The sequence below is a fragment of the Zophobas morio genome, unplaced genomic scaffold, assembly GCF_036711695.1.
Source record: "Zophobas morio isolate AGI-343-1 ecotype UQ-CSIRO unplaced genomic scaffold, CSIRO_AGI_Zmor_V1 ptg000009l, whole genome shotgun sequence".
Lineage (NCBI taxonomy): Eukaryota > Metazoa > Arthropoda > Insecta > Coleoptera > Tenebrionidae > Zophobas > Zophobas morio.
In genome coordinates, this window is record NW_026972114.1 from 10,367,859 (window position 1) to 10,387,490 (window position 19,632).

Below are 19,632 nucleotides of genomic sequence, written 5' to 3' on the forward strand. Positions count from 1 at the left end.
TTGCTGGCGACTCCTCTTAAAGGTAACTTATTTCTTTATTATTTACAATTAATGAAACAAAACGTTTGCTACATCGTAGCAGTGACTTTTGAGAATTACCGACCGACGGTCGAGAAACCCTGGAATCTGTCAATGTTTTGGCTTAGGCGAACGGAGTTCTGAAATACACTGGAATCATCTATTTATTGAAACTCTCACATTTTAAATACCAAAATTTTCTGTATTGTAGCCTTCAGTACTATCCACCTTTGGGTACATGCTAGTTGGCTCCGGCGGACGGTATTTGACCCTCTGCCGAAAAATGGGTATAGGTAAATTGCCTCCGATGGTGCAAGGAAGGTAGATTTTATGGTACCTCCTACGGTGAGGGGATCATCTGCAGATACGTTATTTCCTGCTGTCGGAAAAGATGTGTTGTTTGAATTACAGGAACATATAATTCCATAGTCATCAAATTTCTATGTCTAGAAAGTGGTGGCGGTAAGGTAATTACAAAGGGGTTTTCTGGTATTTCCCAGATTTGCGGGGTCTTTGAAGTAAGAGGATAACAATCGTTACGGTGAGAGTAAATATTTCTATACTTTTATTACTATCTGCACTGGTCGAAAATGCCCATTCAACACAAATACAAAATTTCCGGTCGAAAAATATCAGTTTTTTCTTAAGGGGATGTTTGCTAAATGAAAACTGTCGGATTTTTAATTTTGCCGTGTTATTGTCTTCACAAGAAGTTTGCGTGTAGAAAAATAAAGACGAGAAGTACTGGTAAGCTGGTTGAAACTTAGGAAAGCTGGGGTGTAATTTATGACACCCATAATCTTTGGAACAGTTCGGCACCCGCTTGTCGTGTATTATTGTTCGATTTTCGTTCGTCAACAGTTCAATTTTCATATACGAATTTATAAAAATGACCACAAGAAATTAATAACAAATAGAAATCTGAATGTGTACAAAAATGAACTTCGAAAAATTGAGACAACAAATAGTAAGACCAAACAATTATAATCTAATTGGGAAACTGATTGATTTACAACAAAAAAAGCAGTCAGCCGAATAATTATAAATGCAGTTATTTTTCGGACACAAAACAATCACTTGCGCAACACTTAAAAAGATTTGTGGCAAGTAAAATAAAATCAATTTTAAGTGTCCAAATGGTTCTATTGAGTGTGTCCCTATACTGAAATGCAACGAGAAAATCACCAATTTCTGCATCAGTACGTACCTATATGTCATGATGTAATGCAAATTATAAAATAAACTATAGACCAATAATTTGTTTCGTTTTTATTTATGCGTATTTATAAATATACACAATGTTTTACTTAAAACTAAGTACTTCAATTATTTGGATTACATATTTCAATTATAACTGGTTCCCTAGCTGGTTAGTATCGGCTAAGTTCAAACTAAAGAGGTATAGAAACTACCTGTGTATACTGAATGGTTATCCGGCTAATTATAAGGTTTATGGTAATCTTTTATTCAACAAAATAAAATTCTTTCAGGTAATACACTTTGATCTTTGACAAAAAGCCGAGAAGCAATAGAATTGGTGATTATATAAAGTAACAATAATAAAATTTCTATTAGTAACATTGACTTACACTTTATGTAAGTGTATAAAAACAGCGGCGGGTCTAAAAAACAATAATATTTATATGTACAGAAATTAGGAAATAAAACCATAATAATAGTAGAACTAATCAAATGATGATTAAACTGCATTTTTTGTTTGTAGTTTTAGTAGGTTTTTGACATAATAATTCTGATAAAAGTTTTTTCGACTTTTTCGTGGCTTTGAAAGTGGAATCTTCGACTTTCGTCCCATTTCAAAATTTACTCTTTATATATTTCAATGGTCACAACGAGTTCACTAACTACACTGAAGTAAATTTATGGAAAGATTAAATTTGTTACCGAAAAGATGTCGGAAGTAATAAATTATCCCATCGGTCCAAGAACGTTCGGTGGGTGTTATACCCCAATCCGAGAGAGACCGCAGCAAGAGACAGCAAATGGAACGAATAAAATAAAGCTTCAAACACGATCAGTTTTAAATCAAAATTATGAAGTTTTATAAATCGCGAATTTTTTATTTTTTTTGAAATATCATAGTAAACACTTCAAAGAATGTCCATGACTTACTTTAATGTGAATTTTATAACTATGGTCGACACAGTCGGACCTAATATTAGTGTGATTTTGAGCATATTTGCGATTTTATTAGAGCAAAACAGGTCATTTTTTCTCCAATTTTATAAGTTCCGGACACTAATAGCATATCAAAGATATTGTAAAAAAAAAATTGGATTCAGTTTCCAACTAGTTGTCTAGTATTTGTGAAACAAAATCTACTGTAAATTCACTGTAAACTAAACGGATAACATCACCTTAAACTTTCTTGTGCCCAAGCGCTTATTAAAAATACAATACTTGTTACAAAATGGACTGTTTGGACGAAATGATTAGTGGAAAAGGGAAAACAGTTCTGTTAATTGGGTAATAATTATAAATATAATTTTCATAAAGTGTTAGCTCAAAGTGTTATACGTTGTCAGTGTGTAAAACGTGGCTGTAAATCGTATGTACATCAAGACGAATGCTTCGAATAATAGAACAAAGTGGTGAACATACTCACGAAGCGACTGAAACTTCAAAATTAAACAGACAGAAGCTCAGCAATTTTGTTTTGGTTTATATTTACCTTATCTTTTGCAGCAAAATACAATACTAACAAAAATAAAAAAATATGTATTTACCAAGCAATAGTAAATAAATTGTTAAAATTATTAGGGGTAATAGTTCGAACATATATGTGTTGTTTTTCTTAAATACTTATCGTTGCAATGATGAACGAATAAAATTATAAATAACAACTTTAAATGAAATTTAATTTTTCAGTTGGCATTAGATATTAGGTTTTGTGAAAACAACCACAGTTCTGCGTTACCCGTCATGCAGGCAGCAGGAGATGGGGGCCAACTAGTACATGCATCTGGCGGGAGCCAATTTACCTGTTAGTCCGGAGCCAATTTACCTGTTGCTTAAGGTGATGTTATCGGTTTAGTTTTCAGTGAATTTACAGTAGATTTTGTTTCACAAATACTAGACAACTAGTTGGAATCTGAACCCAATTTTTTTTTTTACAATATCTTTGATATGCTATTAGTGTCCGGGACTTATAAAATTGGAGAAAAAATGACTTGTTTTGCTCTAATAAAATCGCAAATATGCTCAAAATCACACTAATATTAGGTCCGACTGTGCCGACCATAGTTATAAAATTCACATTAAAGTAAGTCATGGACATTCTTTGAAGTATTTACTATGATATTTCGAAAAGAAAAAAAAATATCCGATTTATAAAACTTCATAATTTTGGTTTAAAACTGATCATGTTTGAAGCTTTATTTTATCCGTTCCATTTGCTGTCTCTTACTGCGGTCTCTCTCGGATTGGGGTATAACACCCACCGAACGTTCTTGGACCGATGGGATAATTTATTACTTCCGACATCTTTTCGGTGACAAATTTAATCTTTGCATAAATTTACTTCAGTGTAGTTAGTGAACTCCTTGTGACCATTGAAATATATAAAGAGTAAATTTTGAAATGGGACGAAAGTCGACTTTCAAAGCCACGAAAAAGTCGAAAAAACTTTTATCAAAATTATTATGTCAAAAACCTACTAAAACTACAGACAAAAAATGCATTTGATTAGTTTTACTGTTATTATGCTTTTATTTCCTAAATTCTGTACATATAAATATTATTGTTTTTTAGGCCCGCCGCAACAGCGGGTGTTTTTATATACTTACATAAAGTGTAAGTCAATGTTACTAATAGAAATTTTATTATTGTTACTTTATATAATAACCAATCCTATTCCTTCTCGGCTTTTTGTCAAAGATCAAAGTATATTATGTATATATATATACCTGAAAGAATTTTATTTTGTGGAATAAAAGATTACCATAAGCCTTATAATTAGCCGGATAACCATTCAGTATACACAGGTAGTTTCTATACCTCTTTAGTTTGAACTTAGCCGATACTAACCAGCTAGGGAACCAGTTATAATTGAAATATGTAAACCAAATAATTGAAGTACTTAGTTTTAAGTAAAACAATTGGGTATATTTATAAATATGCATAAATAAAAACGAAACAAATTATTGGTCTCTAGTTTATTTTATAATTTTCATTACATCATGACATATAGGTACGTACTGATGCAGAAATTGATTTTCTAGTTGCATTTCAGTATAGGGACACACTCAGTAGAACCATTTCAAAACTTAAAATTGATTTTGTTTTACTTGCCACAAATCTTTTTAAGTGTTGCGAAAGTGATTGTTTTGTGTCCGAAAAATAACTGAATTTATAATTATTCGGCTGAGTGCTTTTTTTGTTGTAAATCAATCAGTTTCCCAATTAGATTATAATTGCTTGGACTTACTATTTGTTGTCTTAATTTTTCGAAGTTCATTTTTGTACACATTCAGATTTTTATTTCTTATTAATTTCTTGTGGTCATTTTTATAAATTCGTATATGAAAATTGAACTGTTGACGAACGAAAATCGAACAATAATACACGACAAGCGGGTGCCGAACTGTTACCAGAGATTATGGGTGTCATAAATTACACCCGAGCTTTCCTGAGTTTCAACCAGCTTACCACTACTTCTCGTCTTTATTTTTCTACACGCAAACTTCTTGTGAAGACAATAACACGGCAAAATTAAAAATCCGACAGTTTTCTTTTAGCAAACATCCCCTTAAGATTCAAAAGTAGCCGCCGGAGCCAACTAGTATGTTCGTCCATCTTTAAGTACAATTCTGAAGGGTAATAAATCTCAGGTCCACCAAAGATGGTATTTTAAGTGCCATAAACCCTAATTCTCTATTCACTGAATTTTACAATAAACCCTTGTAGGAGCAACGCATTTTACCTGCATACCGAGGCCACCCGGGTCAGATAGGACCGCTGTTTGTTTGTCCAGATTTTTGGAAAAAATCAAAATTAGGAAACAACATTTTGACATTTAATTTGGAATCTGCAAAACCGAATGTTTTGAAATCTTGCAGATAGTTTACAGTTATGATAAGCATGATAAGTTTTTATTCAAAATATATTTATATTTATACTTGTCCGCTCCAAAAAATTGATGACGTCACCTGAAACGTTTGCCATATAAATCCTACCTAAAATGTAAAAAATATGATGAGTCTGTACTTGTAATTTATCATTCCATTCATATTTTTTGGATTTGCATATACAGGCTGACTCAAAAAAATTAATGAATGCGTGAATATATTTTATTTATTTAGTCAGGAACTACAAAACCGCATACTTTGAAATTTTGGATATATTTTACAGTTGTCATAGGCATGGTAAATTTTTAGTCAAAATACTGTTACGATTGACGGGCGTATAATAAATCGGGCGTTGGTGAAACTCAAATATTTATTTCTTTAGCTCGAATTACAACACTATCTATTGCAACGAATATGTACAGAAATTAATCCGGCGCTCTTGACTGTCTTCACTGACTGAATTCCATTACCTACGGTCGCCTCTATTTAAACTCATATTCTCTGATCGAGATCTTTCACGAAGATCCATCGCGACTCCGCTTCGAGACTCCCCTGGACGCTGCTTCGAGACGGCTCCAGATCTGTCTTTATGTGCCCGCCTCTCGGCCGTCGACACCGTCAGCAGTGATGATTCACCCATCAGCGCCGTGCGTACGTCCAGAAAGCTCTCGACGGCCATAGGCGTCGTACTGGGGTGGCGTAACGGTGTATTTCGTAACAATACATTTCCTTATCCCCCCCTAAATCCTATCTTAAATGTATGATGAGACAATACTTGTGATTTATCATTCCATTCATATTTTTTGGATTTGCATATACAGGATTGTGTCATCAAAAATTAATGAATGCTTAAATTTATTTTGTTGATTTAATCAAAAATTACAAAACTAAATGCTATGAAATCTTGGAGATGTTTTAAAGTTATCATAGGCATGGTAAATTTTTAGTCAAAATATATTTGCTCATCCCCCCCTAAAAGATTGATCACGCCACCCCAAAATTTTTCCGAAAAAATGCTATCTTAAATGTGCATTGTGCAAAGTATGATGAGTCCATAAATATTTTCTAGATTTGCTTATACGGGGTGTGTGAAAAAAATTAATGACTGAGTCAAGTTATTTTATCGATTAAATCAAGAATAGCAAAACTGAATACTTTGAAATCTTGACGTTTCGAAGTTATTGTAAATGTTACAGCTAATATCCGAAATACGTTATTATACATAATAACTAGACATTTTAGAAATTATGCGTAATAACTAAACTTGTCAGTTATTATGCATAATAACTGGAAACATTAGGAATTATGCGTAATAACTGAATTTTTCAGTTATTATGCATAATAACGGAAACCTTTAGGTAATATTGATAATAACTAACAGAGAAACAGGAATTATGCATAGGTAATACCTGAAACATTAGACATTAAGCATATTGCCTAACATGTCCAGCTGATTTTACAAAAAACGGGACAAGATGAGCAATTCAGGTTCTCATAGATCAATGAAAAGCAATGGCAATATGACGTTTATGTAACTGTAATTTGTTCCTTTTTTTTTAAATCAACTGCACATGTGATATGTAGGGGAAAGCGAGGCAGGGTGAAAATTTCAGCTAATACGCATAATTCCTAATGTTTCCGGTTATTATGCATAATAACTGATAAGTTTAGTTATTACGCATAATTCCTAAAATGTCTAGTTATTATGCATAATAACGGATTTCGGATATTAGTTGTAACAAATGAATCAGTCAATTTATTATTGATCAAATTAAGAACGAGCCACCCCATTTTGTGGAAAATGTGAGAATACGCTCGTCATTATAACAATAAAATAATGATAAGGTAAGAATTATAATAATAACATTCAGAATATTTTGTTCAATGGAGGCTTATAAATAATTTTAGTCATTTGTAGGGATGTACCGACTAGTGGCCGACCGGTCGGATAAGCCGACTATTCGGCCGTTTTTCATCGTCGGCTGGCAGTCGGCAAATATTTAATTGCGATTTAATTTTTAACCCCGCGTTATATGTGACCGACTCTACGCCAATCAGACGTCGCTAATGGCCTTGTTGAATGCGTGATCAACTTAATCTCAGTTAAAATATTGCATCTGTAGGAACAAGAATTCCCACAAAATCAGGTGTTCTACCTGAGAGCATTCATAGTAATTGTAAAAATGTAAATACTTCCGGTCTTTCGTCTACCTGCCCTACGCTCCTACACACTTTCTCTTCTCGCTTCTAGACTTTTCTATACTCCTTCTTTACCTACTTCCACCTCTTCGAAACCGAGCTTACCTGTGTACCATTTTAAAACACCCTTCCTTCTTCTCCCTGGCACTCTCGAACAGTAAAGAACGAAATAAAATCTGAAAACCGTACCGCCGCTTTTAAATCACCAACAATACCCACACATCAACTGGCCCAAAATGGTGTTATACTTTATTTTTGTAGTGAGCTACTAAAAAAATTAAATGTTCAAATTATCCAAACACATTTAACACATTTTTTGGAAAACAAAGGAACTTTAGTTATTCCTTTTATTAAAATAAAACAAAATTTTAAGGTAGTCAGAGAAATAGAAAAAAAAACACACTGTCTGTCGCATTTATAAACCGGTTTTAGCAAAGCCGAACAGTCGGCCGACTAGTCGGTTTTTACTGGCCGAACAATCGGCTAGTCGGTTAGTCGGCCAGACCTACAGTCGGTACATCTCTAGTCATTTGTTTTGGGGCGATAAACTCATTCAAATCAAATAAATGTCTACGTGACATTCCTCCGATGTAATGTATTGATGATAATGTGCTGTAAATATTTTTTTTACACATATGCGTTTTGCTATGACTATCTACCCGTCTGAAGTGCGGCAGGTGCATCCTTGCCTTACTCGCTTCTCGCTTTCCAATTGTGTCGAAGCAATAAAAGACTCTGGGCGACCATCGGTATTGTTTGCAGTTTCTCTGTTTGACTCTCACGTGTACAATCTCAACAAGTGTTACCGCTTGTTGTCTTAAATTAAGAATGCTTATACATAAATGATTTTGAGTCGCCTCTGCTAATACAGGCGGCATACGTGAGTAAACTGTTTAGTTATTTTATTGATTATAAATCAATATTCAAGACGACCCAATTCATTTTCCCGAAAATTTGGGAATACAGTACTTTTATTTTTAGTATTACACTACATGCAGTGTTGGGCAGTATCTAGATACTTGTATCTAAATTAAGTATCCAGATACAATCGAATTTAAGCACAAAATATCTGTATCTAGATACAAAATTAGTGGCGCAGATACAGATACATTTTTTTATTTCACTTTTTTTTCAGTAATTATTATTAGTTGAGTTATACTAGTAGTAATTTTTGATACTTCATGTTGGTGATTTTGGTCACATAAACAAAAATAGAGGTAAGAAGTCCACTAATAGTGTTCTGTCACGGAAATCTTCATATTTTAAATACCATCATTTCCTACATGGTAGCCTTCGGTACTTATACATCTTTAAATATAATCCCGAGGGGTAATAAATCTAAGCCATCGTAAGATGGTATTTTAAAAACCATAAACCACAATTCACTATTCACTGCGTTTTACCCTTGTCGGGGCAATGTACTTTATCTGTGTACCTGAGCAACCCGGGTCCGGTAGGCCCGCTGGTTGTATTTGTGTTATTAAATAAGAGTAATTTTAATAGTAAAAATATTTGTTTAAGGTATGTTATTATTTTTAGAAAATAATAATTGCGTGTTACATAATGATGAATTTTTTCAATTAGCACAAATTAGTGTTGTAAACGATTAATCGAATGTGCAATACATATATTTCTCTCGCATAAATCGCATATTTGTTACTGTTTTATATCTTCATTTTTCAGACAAATGTAGCATCTTTTCCTGTTGCCACATGTGTCATTTCTTCACTTTTTCATTGTTGGACCTAACGCGAGGCGGGCTTGACAGGTCCGTTTTGCTCTAGAATGTGCCGATTATGTTTAAGTGTAATTATCTTGGTCAATAAAATTAATATTTTTACAACCCTCGGTAGAATAATTTATCGTGATATATTCTCAGAACTCGTGAAACGAGATTAAAATAAAATGAGTTTCAACAAAAATCTGAAAATATAAAGTTGCACTTTGGTGATTCCGGCCTGCCAGACAGCCTTTGATCCTATAAGGGGTTTAAATACCTTTCTAAGAAATTGTACTTATTTTGCCTTAAACGGAACCACCAACTCTTCCTAAAATTTATATACCTGCCGCACAGGGATAGACGATTTCCGGCCATGGTCATAAAAACATGGTAAGCCAATATTGAAGAATAATAATTTATGACAGTTTGCCGACAACAGACCTTCAGCACAGAATAATCATTTCCCGTGTCCTTTTGAAATATCAATTTTAATGCTGGAGATATACTCAAACACAATTTGGACACTGTAGTATGGGAATAAAAACAAAAAAAAAGATTTTTCAGTCTTGAATAACTATGCTACAGTAAAATGTTTATTTTTTAAATTTAACACCACAATCCCTTCTTCTGCACCTGTGGAACGGGTGTTTAGTAGCGGAAACCAAATTCTGACACCAAGAAGAAATAATTTAGGTGGCAATACGTTCGAAATGTTAATTTTAAAAAATTCATTAAACAATACATAAAAAAATACATAAACATGTTTTCAGTTATTTTATTCGTCAAAGATTCAAAAAGTATCTGTATCTGTATCTAGATACATTTCGAAAAAATCGAAAACAATCTGTATCTACATACTTTTATCTCCCATATATCTGTATCTGTCCCCAACACTGACTACATGTATCCAAACTGATATACGTGTCCTTGCAAAAATGTTGATGATGTCATCGCAATTTTTTTTAAATTGCCCCGCTACAAAAATGTAATGAGGAAAAAACATAATAGGCATGCAGTGGTCATGTTTCCGACAGCGAGGGAAGTACTCTCTAAACTCTTTCGACCAATTTTTTCAAATAGCACAAATTAGTTTTGTAAGTAAATGTGATGAATACTGCTGTAGAATATTTATTTTTTCAATATAACACAACAATTCTTTCTTCTATACCTTTGGAGCGGCTGTTTAGCAGCGAAAATCAAATTCTTACTCCAAGGAAAAATAATTTAGGCGGCAACATATGTGAAATGTTAATTTTAATCTGTATCTAGATAATTTTAAAAGTATCTGTCCCCAAGACTGTATACACGTTTTCCAGTGGTTTCAAAGTTATCAGGGGAGAATCTGACTTTAAAGCGGCACGGTATAATGACAATGCAGTGCAATTTAAACAGTCAATCGGTTCAAAAAGACTATAAAATAATGTTAGATTTTGAAACTCAATTGTTATAGTAACTGCAACATTTTGTTAATTTGACACATACATCTAAAGAAAATACTGTGAAGTTTTAGGAAAAATGAGAACTAAGAGAACTAAGTAATAAAAAGTGTTTGATGTTAAAAAATAACGGCTTTAAATTATTGTAAAAAGTTTTGATTATAGATTTTCACAATATGTATTAATGTTCATTTAAAAACTTCTGTAATCAGAGTTTTGACTAGAGATTTTCACAATAAGTATCAATGTTCATTTAAAAGCTTATGTAATCAGTGCTTTAAAATACCTACAGACTATGGATAATGACAGTGAATAAAGTTTTACGGCAACTAAATCTATAAGTGACAGTATTTTCAAAGTGAAAAGTATATTGTCGTATATTATTCTGTTGACGATTGTTTTCTGTCAATATTGACGGCATATTTTGCAGAAAAAATGTATCTAGTTCTTCCTACATAAATTGTACATGTTTCGGGTACATGGTGTATATTTGATCATACATATAAGCATGCTTAGTGATAAACTTATAAACAAGAATGGGTTCTACACTATATTTTGATATTCCTTATTCAAAATTTCATCATTTGGACAAAAAAGTATAATACTGGCTCGTCCTGGATATTTTATGAAATCTACTCCAATTATAGTTTTGTCCATAATTCTGAACCTTATTAGATTAACTATACGCAAAGTCTATTTTACACGTTTTCCGTTATTTCAGTCAAAGTTGAAAAACCTTTATGCGAAGCGCATTTTTGGAATCTCGACTTCGTCTCGGTTCGCCCGTTCTGCATTCATAATCGCAAAAGTGAGATTTCTGAACACTTGAACGCAAAAAAATATTATTATTGTGCCAGTTAACACAAAAGCATAAGGTCATGCGCAGTCACGTCATTATCAGTTCATCATAGAAAAGAAAAAACGTGTTTCGTATCTAAACAAATTCTAAATATACAACAAGTTTGATAATTTTATTTAATTTTGACCATGAAAGCTATTAATAACACGCTACGATAAAAGATAGCAGCACACCAATAACGCGAGTTAAGCGCGACTCTTTAATTAAATCCCTTTTCCCAACTTCAATCAAATTAAATCCCAATCGCCGCACAATCTCACGATCATCTCCTCTTTCCCCACCCTCCTCAACCCAATCTCACGCCTTTATCGCATTGGCCGGACTACAAAGGTAAGACAGTGGCTCGTAGTGGGGAGCGACCGGTCCACTGCAACTGTTAACTACTTGAAATCGGAAGGAAAACAAAATCGCTCTTCAGTCTTGTTTTGCGCGTCTCGTAGTGTAGTTAGGGTAATGCTCAACGTTCAACGACATGCCGCCACTCTTCCTCCTCCTTCTCGTGGCCGCCGCCGACGCCGCCAGAAACGTCAACGTCTCCAAGTGCTGCCCCTTCTCCCACACCCTCACAAACAAAAATAAGTGTGTTCCCGTGACCGCCCCCGAGTGGAACCTGCGGGTGTATAGCCCCACCTCCCGCAAGTACCTTCCCTTGAACCAGGTCCCCCCGAACTGGCATCTCCAGGAGGCCGTCAAACCGCCGTGCTCGATTCCGGGGCTGCTCACCACGTCCACGTTGGGGAGTTACGTTCCCTTCCAGAACGGCTCCCTCTTCGTGGTGCACAACAACAAGCTGGTGCATCCTCCGGACTACTGCATCGATTACAACGCCGTGCTGTATTGTCTCCAGGAATCGAAGGTGGTGGTGCCGCCTGGGAATTATTACGTGGTGGAGGATGCGGGTGAGTGCTTGTTGAAACCTGTTGCGAAGATGATGTGGGGTTTTTGTAAATTTAGATGTTTTGACTTCATGCGTGAATGGAATCGTAAGAATTTTTTTTTTATTATTATTTTCGAAGATGTTAAAAATATTCATTTTAATCAATAAAATCGTCCTTTTTACAAAAATTAAAATTATACATAATTGCTCTTCGTTTAATAATAAAATTTTATGCCACCACAGGTGGAGGGGGCTGTAAGGCGTACACATTTTTTCTGCTATAAAAAGGGGCGATTTGTGGCAATAATCAATTTCTGAGATGACATTGTCAAAGAAATTGGATGGGATAATAAACACAATAAATTATACATACTTTTTTTTAGACACAAAGAAAGAGTTCTAAAAACATTTTACATATTTGTTGATAGAGATGCATAAATCAGTTTCAGTTAATCTTCTTTAATGTGTAAATCAATATTAGTCATTCATCAAATTTTTGAAAGAGTTTGTTATTCAATCTCTGAGATAAGATACTCAACATTTGACGGTTCAAATCCACTGTGTTAACTCAACCCAATCACACAAAATTTAAAAAAATTGGTCGAAGTTTTTTCGAGAGAACTTCCCTCGCCACTGAAATACAATAAAACAATTCCAGCTTTTTCGAAAAATTATAAAATTGATTTTGGAAATTTTATTTTTTTATGAGAACTCTTATAGGTTAGACATTAATGTAATGTTAAAGTAAATGTAAAGAAGCCTGCTGCGCGTATGTTTCAAATGAGTTTTCCCTTAACAAAATTTTGTGATGATCATCAAGTTCCTGGAAGATAAACGTATATATTTTGATTGAAAATTTACAATGCTTACGATAAATTTAAAACGTCTGCAGGAATTCAAAGCATTCCTGATTTAATCAATAACATATATTGACTCATTCATTATTTTTTTGAGTCATTCTGTGTAAGTAATTCTAAAAACTATTAGTGCGTTGATAAACCACAAGCATAATATTTGCACATTTCAGAGAGGATTTATTTGGAAAAATTTCCAGACCACGTCCTAAAAATTTTGGGAGGGTTAAACGAATAAATTTTAATTAACTATTTACCATAATTGGGATAACCTTAAAATGTTTACAAGATTTTAGAGCATTCAGTTTTGTAGTTCCAATGTTAAATTGTAAAATATTGTCATACAATTTTGGCTTTTTTTTTTCAAAAGTCTGGATGTCTAGGGCGACACGGATTTATAAACCACAAGTGTAGGAGTATGTTATTTTATAAAATAAAAAAACACTATTTTAAATTTTGGAGAAGACTTCTTGATTGACAAAATTTTAGTTAGCGTTTTACCATCTACATGATATTCTTAATATAAATACAAAATTTGACAACATTTGGTCCAGAAGGTTCGAGATTATCTGTCTAATAAAAATCCGGGCAACGAAGACAGACGGAAACGGGGGACTTATTTCTTTGTATTCAAAGGGTTATGAAAGATAAAAGTATTCGGGATGGACTCGATTACAATACTTCGTTAGCTTATGCTCGGGAAATAAGGGTGATTATTAAAGCAAATGTAACATGCTATAATAATTAGAGACAAATTTTCGTTTTGTTATATTGCTAATACTTTTAAAATTCCAGAAAAGCGGTTTCGAAGATTATTTGTGTAAAAAAAAATGAAAATGGGAAACCTGCATTTTCATATTCTATTATATGTTACCCCACTACTGAAGTTTATAAAAGTAGAATGTTATGTTTTAGAAGTTTCTTTGAATTTTGATTCTTGATTTGTTCTTAATATGATTCATTTTGGTATCAGATTATATTTGCTATTATTTTCAGCATGGAGAATACAAAAGTGTTGTTTTTTCGTTTATATCGCTGTTGTTGCAACAGATAATCTGCGAAATTGTAGGTATCCTTTCAGGTTATTTTGTATTTACAACACCAAGTTGCAAGTTCATATTTGTTTATCTTTTCATAACAAAAGTAGCAAATAATAATTGAATTCATTTTACTTAAAATAGGAGCGATTAATATTCACAGTACTGAAAATTTTGAAATTGACACATGATTGTGAAGTAAAACTATTATCTAAATAACAATTACATATTTTTATAAGAGATTTTTTGATATTTGAAGTTACAAAAGTCATTGGTAAATCCAATAATCCGTCTTTGATTTAGTTTTAATATCCACTTTGCTACTGTACGCCCATATTATACTTGCTTTCAAAATAAGAGACTAAAACTACCTGGAAAACTGACTGGACTTTTAGGGTTTTCCAACCCTAAGTGGTAGGTGGGCCAATAGGAATGATTGACAGCTTGAACCAGGTATAATGGATTAAGCTTATGGCCCTATTATGATACCCTAAAAGTTAAGGTCGTTTTGCAGGTAGTTTTACTCTCTTATTTTGGAAGCAAGTATAACACATTGCTGAAATACAGTCCAATATAATTAGCCAGTTTTTGTTGTATGTTAAATATAAAACGGATCTGGATCTGGCTCGAAGGACCATTTATAGATTATGGTGGTTCTAAACTATTTGTGCTTTTACAAATTGGTTATGTTGAAGTACTGAACTTGGAGAAGGAGTTTCGTAAAACGAACATAAAATTATAGTAAACCAAAAGATTATATGGCCATCTTAAAACTATCCCATTGTGTGGAAGTTAAGTTGTTTATACTTGTCCAAAAGGTATAAGGTTATATGACCATCATAAAAGTAGTTGACCGCAAATAAATACCCCCTTTGTGTGGTTCGCACTAAGCTTACCGGTTGGCAATAAATCGTCTTCTAAACATTTCTTGCTCACATTTAACAGGGCCGGCTTTCAGAGCGAGTGGTTATTTCGGAACCCTCAGCGGCTGCAGATAGTAAAGAAATAGTGGAGTGGTGGATTTCCATATTTAGTGAAAGCCGCCCCTGAACGAAACCATAATAGCCGGTCGAGCTGCAGTGGACACGTTATTTACGACCCTAAAATATTTTCTATTGTAAACAACTTAACTTCGACACAATGGGATGATTTTATGATGGCCATATAACCTTATAGCTCTTGGTCCACTATACAATAGAAAAGGTTTTAGGGTCGTAAATAACGTGTCCACTGCAGTTCTACCGACTGTCGTCGTTTCGTTCAGAGGCGGCTTTCACTAAATATCTAAATCTAAACAAGAAATGTTTAGAAGACGATTTATTGCCAACCGGTAAGCTTAGTACGGACCACGCAAAGTGGGTATTTATTATTTGCGGTCAACTACTTTTATGATGGTTTTATAACCTTATAGCTCTTGGGCTACTTTACATTTATGCTCAATTTTTGTAAATTTTTGAAGTTCGGAAATCTAAATATAGAAACAAAAAACGGGTTACTTACTCATCAAATTATAGAAGGTATGGAAAACACTGTTGTATTAGTCAGCATAGAAATTTGAGCCAACGATCGCTTGAATATCTCGAAACTAGAAAAAAGCAAAAAAAGATTTATTAAGTTATTTAAGCTCAATTCCTGTTTCGACGAAAACAAGCTATTTCACACACGATTTTAGATAATAATTTTGCACATTAATAGTTTAAAGGACATTTCTGATAGATTTTTGCAGATGCTAGATAACTGTTAATGGCATTTTGTCCCCGCAGGTAAATCACATGACCGGGACATTTTATGTAAATTTAAGCACGGTTCCGTTGTTAAATTCCACTTACGAATAAGTATTTCATTCTGTGTTTTAGTGCGTACTGTAGGAATAGTAAATTGGAAAATATAAAACTGCAGTTAACTTTGTCGATCGACATGTATTTGATAATTCCGAACACTTGGCAATTTAATAATTACATACAGAGTGTTCAATTAGCGATTAACTCGTAAGCGTATAATGGTTCATTTGTTTTTGATTAACGGTTGAATGACAGGAAACTTAACTTAAAATTGCAATTGCAAATCTTGTGCGTGGAAATGAAAAATTATGTAAAAGCCGGTTTGCGTCTCCAAGATGGTGGTATTCCGGGTTATTAGTAAGAGGTTTAACTGTAGCTTCATTGAATATTAATATAGGTATTAAACTTGTGTAATCAATGACTGTTGCAAATGAGAAACGACAACTGACACAGCACTATTTTCAGTCTATTAAAGAAACGACAATCTAAAGTTAAAAAGCACTGTATGCACTGTAAAAGAAAGTCTCCAGACATGCGAATCTCATTTGAACCTGTTACTAATTTATTTTTACTCCATTAAGTTGTTCGACAACTTACACATGAATGTTATTATTTATAAATAAACCACCTGAACAAGGCTTTAACCTTTACATTCTAAACGACATTGATTCTCATGGTTGCGTTCGCATTTTCTTCAAAAACCACAATCGTAACCTAACTTCCGCAAAGGTCGCTTCACCACCCAATTCCGTTCTTCCACACATATAATTTACAATCGTCGCTTTCGTGCCTCTCCATCCTCTTATTTCCTTTTCACCTGTTGCACACGCCGACAAAGAAACCTGACCCAAATTTCCCATTTTAATCCATTGTCTTGTACTTTTACCGTTACCTTAGTCATTACGGTCGCTTCATCAACGAAATTCGAACAAATTTGATAGCATGCCTCAATAAACATCTGTCGTGCTCTGATGGAGGCGAAAATGTCGCTTTGAAACGAAATGGCGCGAAAATCAAGGTCATACGGTTGGCCGCACTGCAAGGGTGTTAACTGTACGTCTTGTTTTCAGGTGGATCCCCTAAGATCATGATCTTTCAGGAAAACGTGACAGGTGTGATTGTCGAAAAAGCACAAGCGCAAGATGTTAGGTTCATCATCTATCCGATTGGGTTGGCTCTGGGAGCCGTCTTCTTGGCGGCTACTCTTGCGGCTGGTGCTATATTACCAGCCAGCCACCACGTGCTGCACTGGAGGTGCCAAACCAACTACGTCGCGTGTCTTCTTGGAGGTGATGTTCTTCTGTGCATCACACATCTGTCGGGAAGGATGGACCCCGCAGTTTGTGTGCTAATTGGTAAGTTAAAATTTAAAATTCTCACCTTCAAAGCAGTAGATTAATTTAAATCTCCACATCGAAATTTCAACCACTTTGCCCATTGAAGATGTTAAAAATAAATGATGGTTTTACAACGTGACGTCAGGACCATCCATTGCCTTTTTACTTCCCGAGCGTAAGCAAAGGAAGTATTGTAATCGAGTCCGTCGGCCGACTCTCTACTTTTACGTTTTCTCGATCTTTCATGACCCCTAGAAGACGAAGAAATAGGTCTCCCATTTCCGTCTGTCTGTCCGTCTGTCCGTCTGTCCGTCTGTCCGTCCGTCTGTCCGTCTGTCCGTCTGTCCGTCCGTCTGTCCGTCTGTCCGTCCGTCTGTCCGTCTGTCCGTCTGTTGTCCCGGATTCTTATTAGACAGATAATCTCCGAAAGTACTCGACCGATTGTTGTGAAATTTTGTACTTAAATTAAGAATATCATGTAGATGGTAAAACGCTAACCAAAATTTGTCTAATCATCCCCACCACTGATGCGATGACGTCACTTCAAAATTGTACATAGTAAATGGGTTTTCAATTGTATAAAATAACATAGTCCTACACATGTAGTTTACAACTCTGAATCGACTTTTCACCCGAAACGTCCAGATTTTTGGAAAAAAAATCAAAACTATAAAACAATATTTTGAAATTTAATTTTTAATCTGCTAACCAGAATGCTTTGAAATGTTGCAGATGTTTTAAGGCTATAAAGAGCATCATAAATCTTTCGTCAAAAAATATTTGCTTATCCCCTCCAAAAACTTGATGACGTCAGCTCAAAAGTTTGTGGAATAAATCATATCTAAAATGTACAAAATATGATGAGTCTGTACTTGTGATCTATCACTCCATTCATATTTTTTGGATTTGCATATACAGGGTGACTCAAAAAAATTAATGAATGCGTAAATATATTTTATTGATTTAATCAGGAACTACAAAACCGAATGCTCTGAAATTGCAGATGTTTTAAGGCTATAAAGAGCATCATAAATCTTTAGTCAAAAAATATTTGCTTATCCCCTCCAAAAACTTGATGACGTCAGCTCAAAAGTTTGTGGAATAAATCATATCTAAAATGTACAAAATATGATGAGTCTGTACTTGTGATCTATGACTCCATTCATATTTTTTGGATTTGCATATACAGGGTGACTCAAAAAAATTAATGAATGCGTAAATATATTTTATTGATTTAATCAGGAACTACAAAACCGAATGCTCTGAAATCTTGCAGATGTTTTAAGGTCATAAAGAGCATAATAAATGTTTAGTCAAAATATATTTGCTTATCCCCTCCAAAAACTTGATGACGTCAGCTCGAAAATTTGCCGAATAAATCATATCTAAAATGTACAAAATATGATGAGCCTGTACTTGTGATCTATCACTCCATTCATATTTTTTGGATTTGCATATACAGGGTGATTCAAGAAAATAAATGAAAGCGTAAATTTATTTTACTGATTTACTCAGGAACTACAAAACCGAATGCTTCGAAATCTTGAAGATATTTTAAAATTATCATAAGCATGGTAAATTTTTGATCAAAACGTATTTGGTCGTCCCCCCTAAAAAATTTATGATGTCACCACAAAATTTTGGTGAATAAATCCTATCTAAAATGTACAAAATATGGTGAGTCTCTTCTTGTGATTTATCATTCCATTCAAATTTTTTCGATTTGCATATACAGAGTGACTCAAAAAAATTAATGAATGCGTAAATTTATTTTATTGATTTAATCAGGAACTACAAAACCGAATGCTTTGAAATCTTGCAGATGTTGTAAGGTTATAAAGAGCATAATAAATTTTTAGTCAAAATATATTTGGTTATCTTCTACAAAAAACTGATGACGTCAGCTCAAAAGTTTGCCGAATAAATCGTATCTAAAATGTACAAAATATGATGAGTCTGTACTTGTGATTTATCATTCCATTCATATTTTTGGATTTGCATATGCAGGGTGACTCAAAAAAATTAATGAAGGCGTGAATTTATTTTATCGATTTAATCAGGAATTACAAAACCGAATGCTTTGAAATCTTGGGAATATTTTAAAGTTATTATAAGCATGGTAAACTTTTGTTCAAAATGTATTTGTTCATCCCTCCTAAAAAAATTGATGACGTCACCCTTAAATTTTGCTGAATAAATCCTATCTAAAATGCAAAAAATATAATGAGTTTGTACTTGTGATTTATCATTCCATTCATATTTTTTAGATTTTCTTAAGAGGTGGTTCAAAAAAATTAATGAAGTCAACTTATTTTATTGATTAAATTAAAGGCAACACTTATTATTAGTATTACACCCCAACCAACCCAATTTGGTAGACACAAAATTTGTTAAAGGAAAAACTCGGTTGAAACATAAGAGTAGCACGGT

At 33.8% G+C, this 19,632-nt stretch overlaps 1 protein-coding gene across 1 annotated transcript in view; it reads left to right on the top strand.

Annotated features, from left to right (window-relative positions):
• Positions 1-11,711: 11,711 nt before the first annotated feature.
• The window catches only part of LOC135125858 (probable G-protein coupled receptor Mth-like 1), a 48,602-nt gene continuing 40,681 nt past the window's right edge, over positions 11,712-19,632 (top strand). Inside the window, exons 1-2 of the mRNA XM_064051583.1 lie at positions 11,712-12,215; positions 16,936-17,220. Coding sequence (XP_063907653.1) covers positions 11,789-12,215; positions 16,936-17,220 — 712 coding nt within the window. The 5' untranslated portion in view covers positions 11,712-11,788. The remainder of the gene's footprint in view (positions 12,216-16,935; positions 17,221-19,632) is intronic.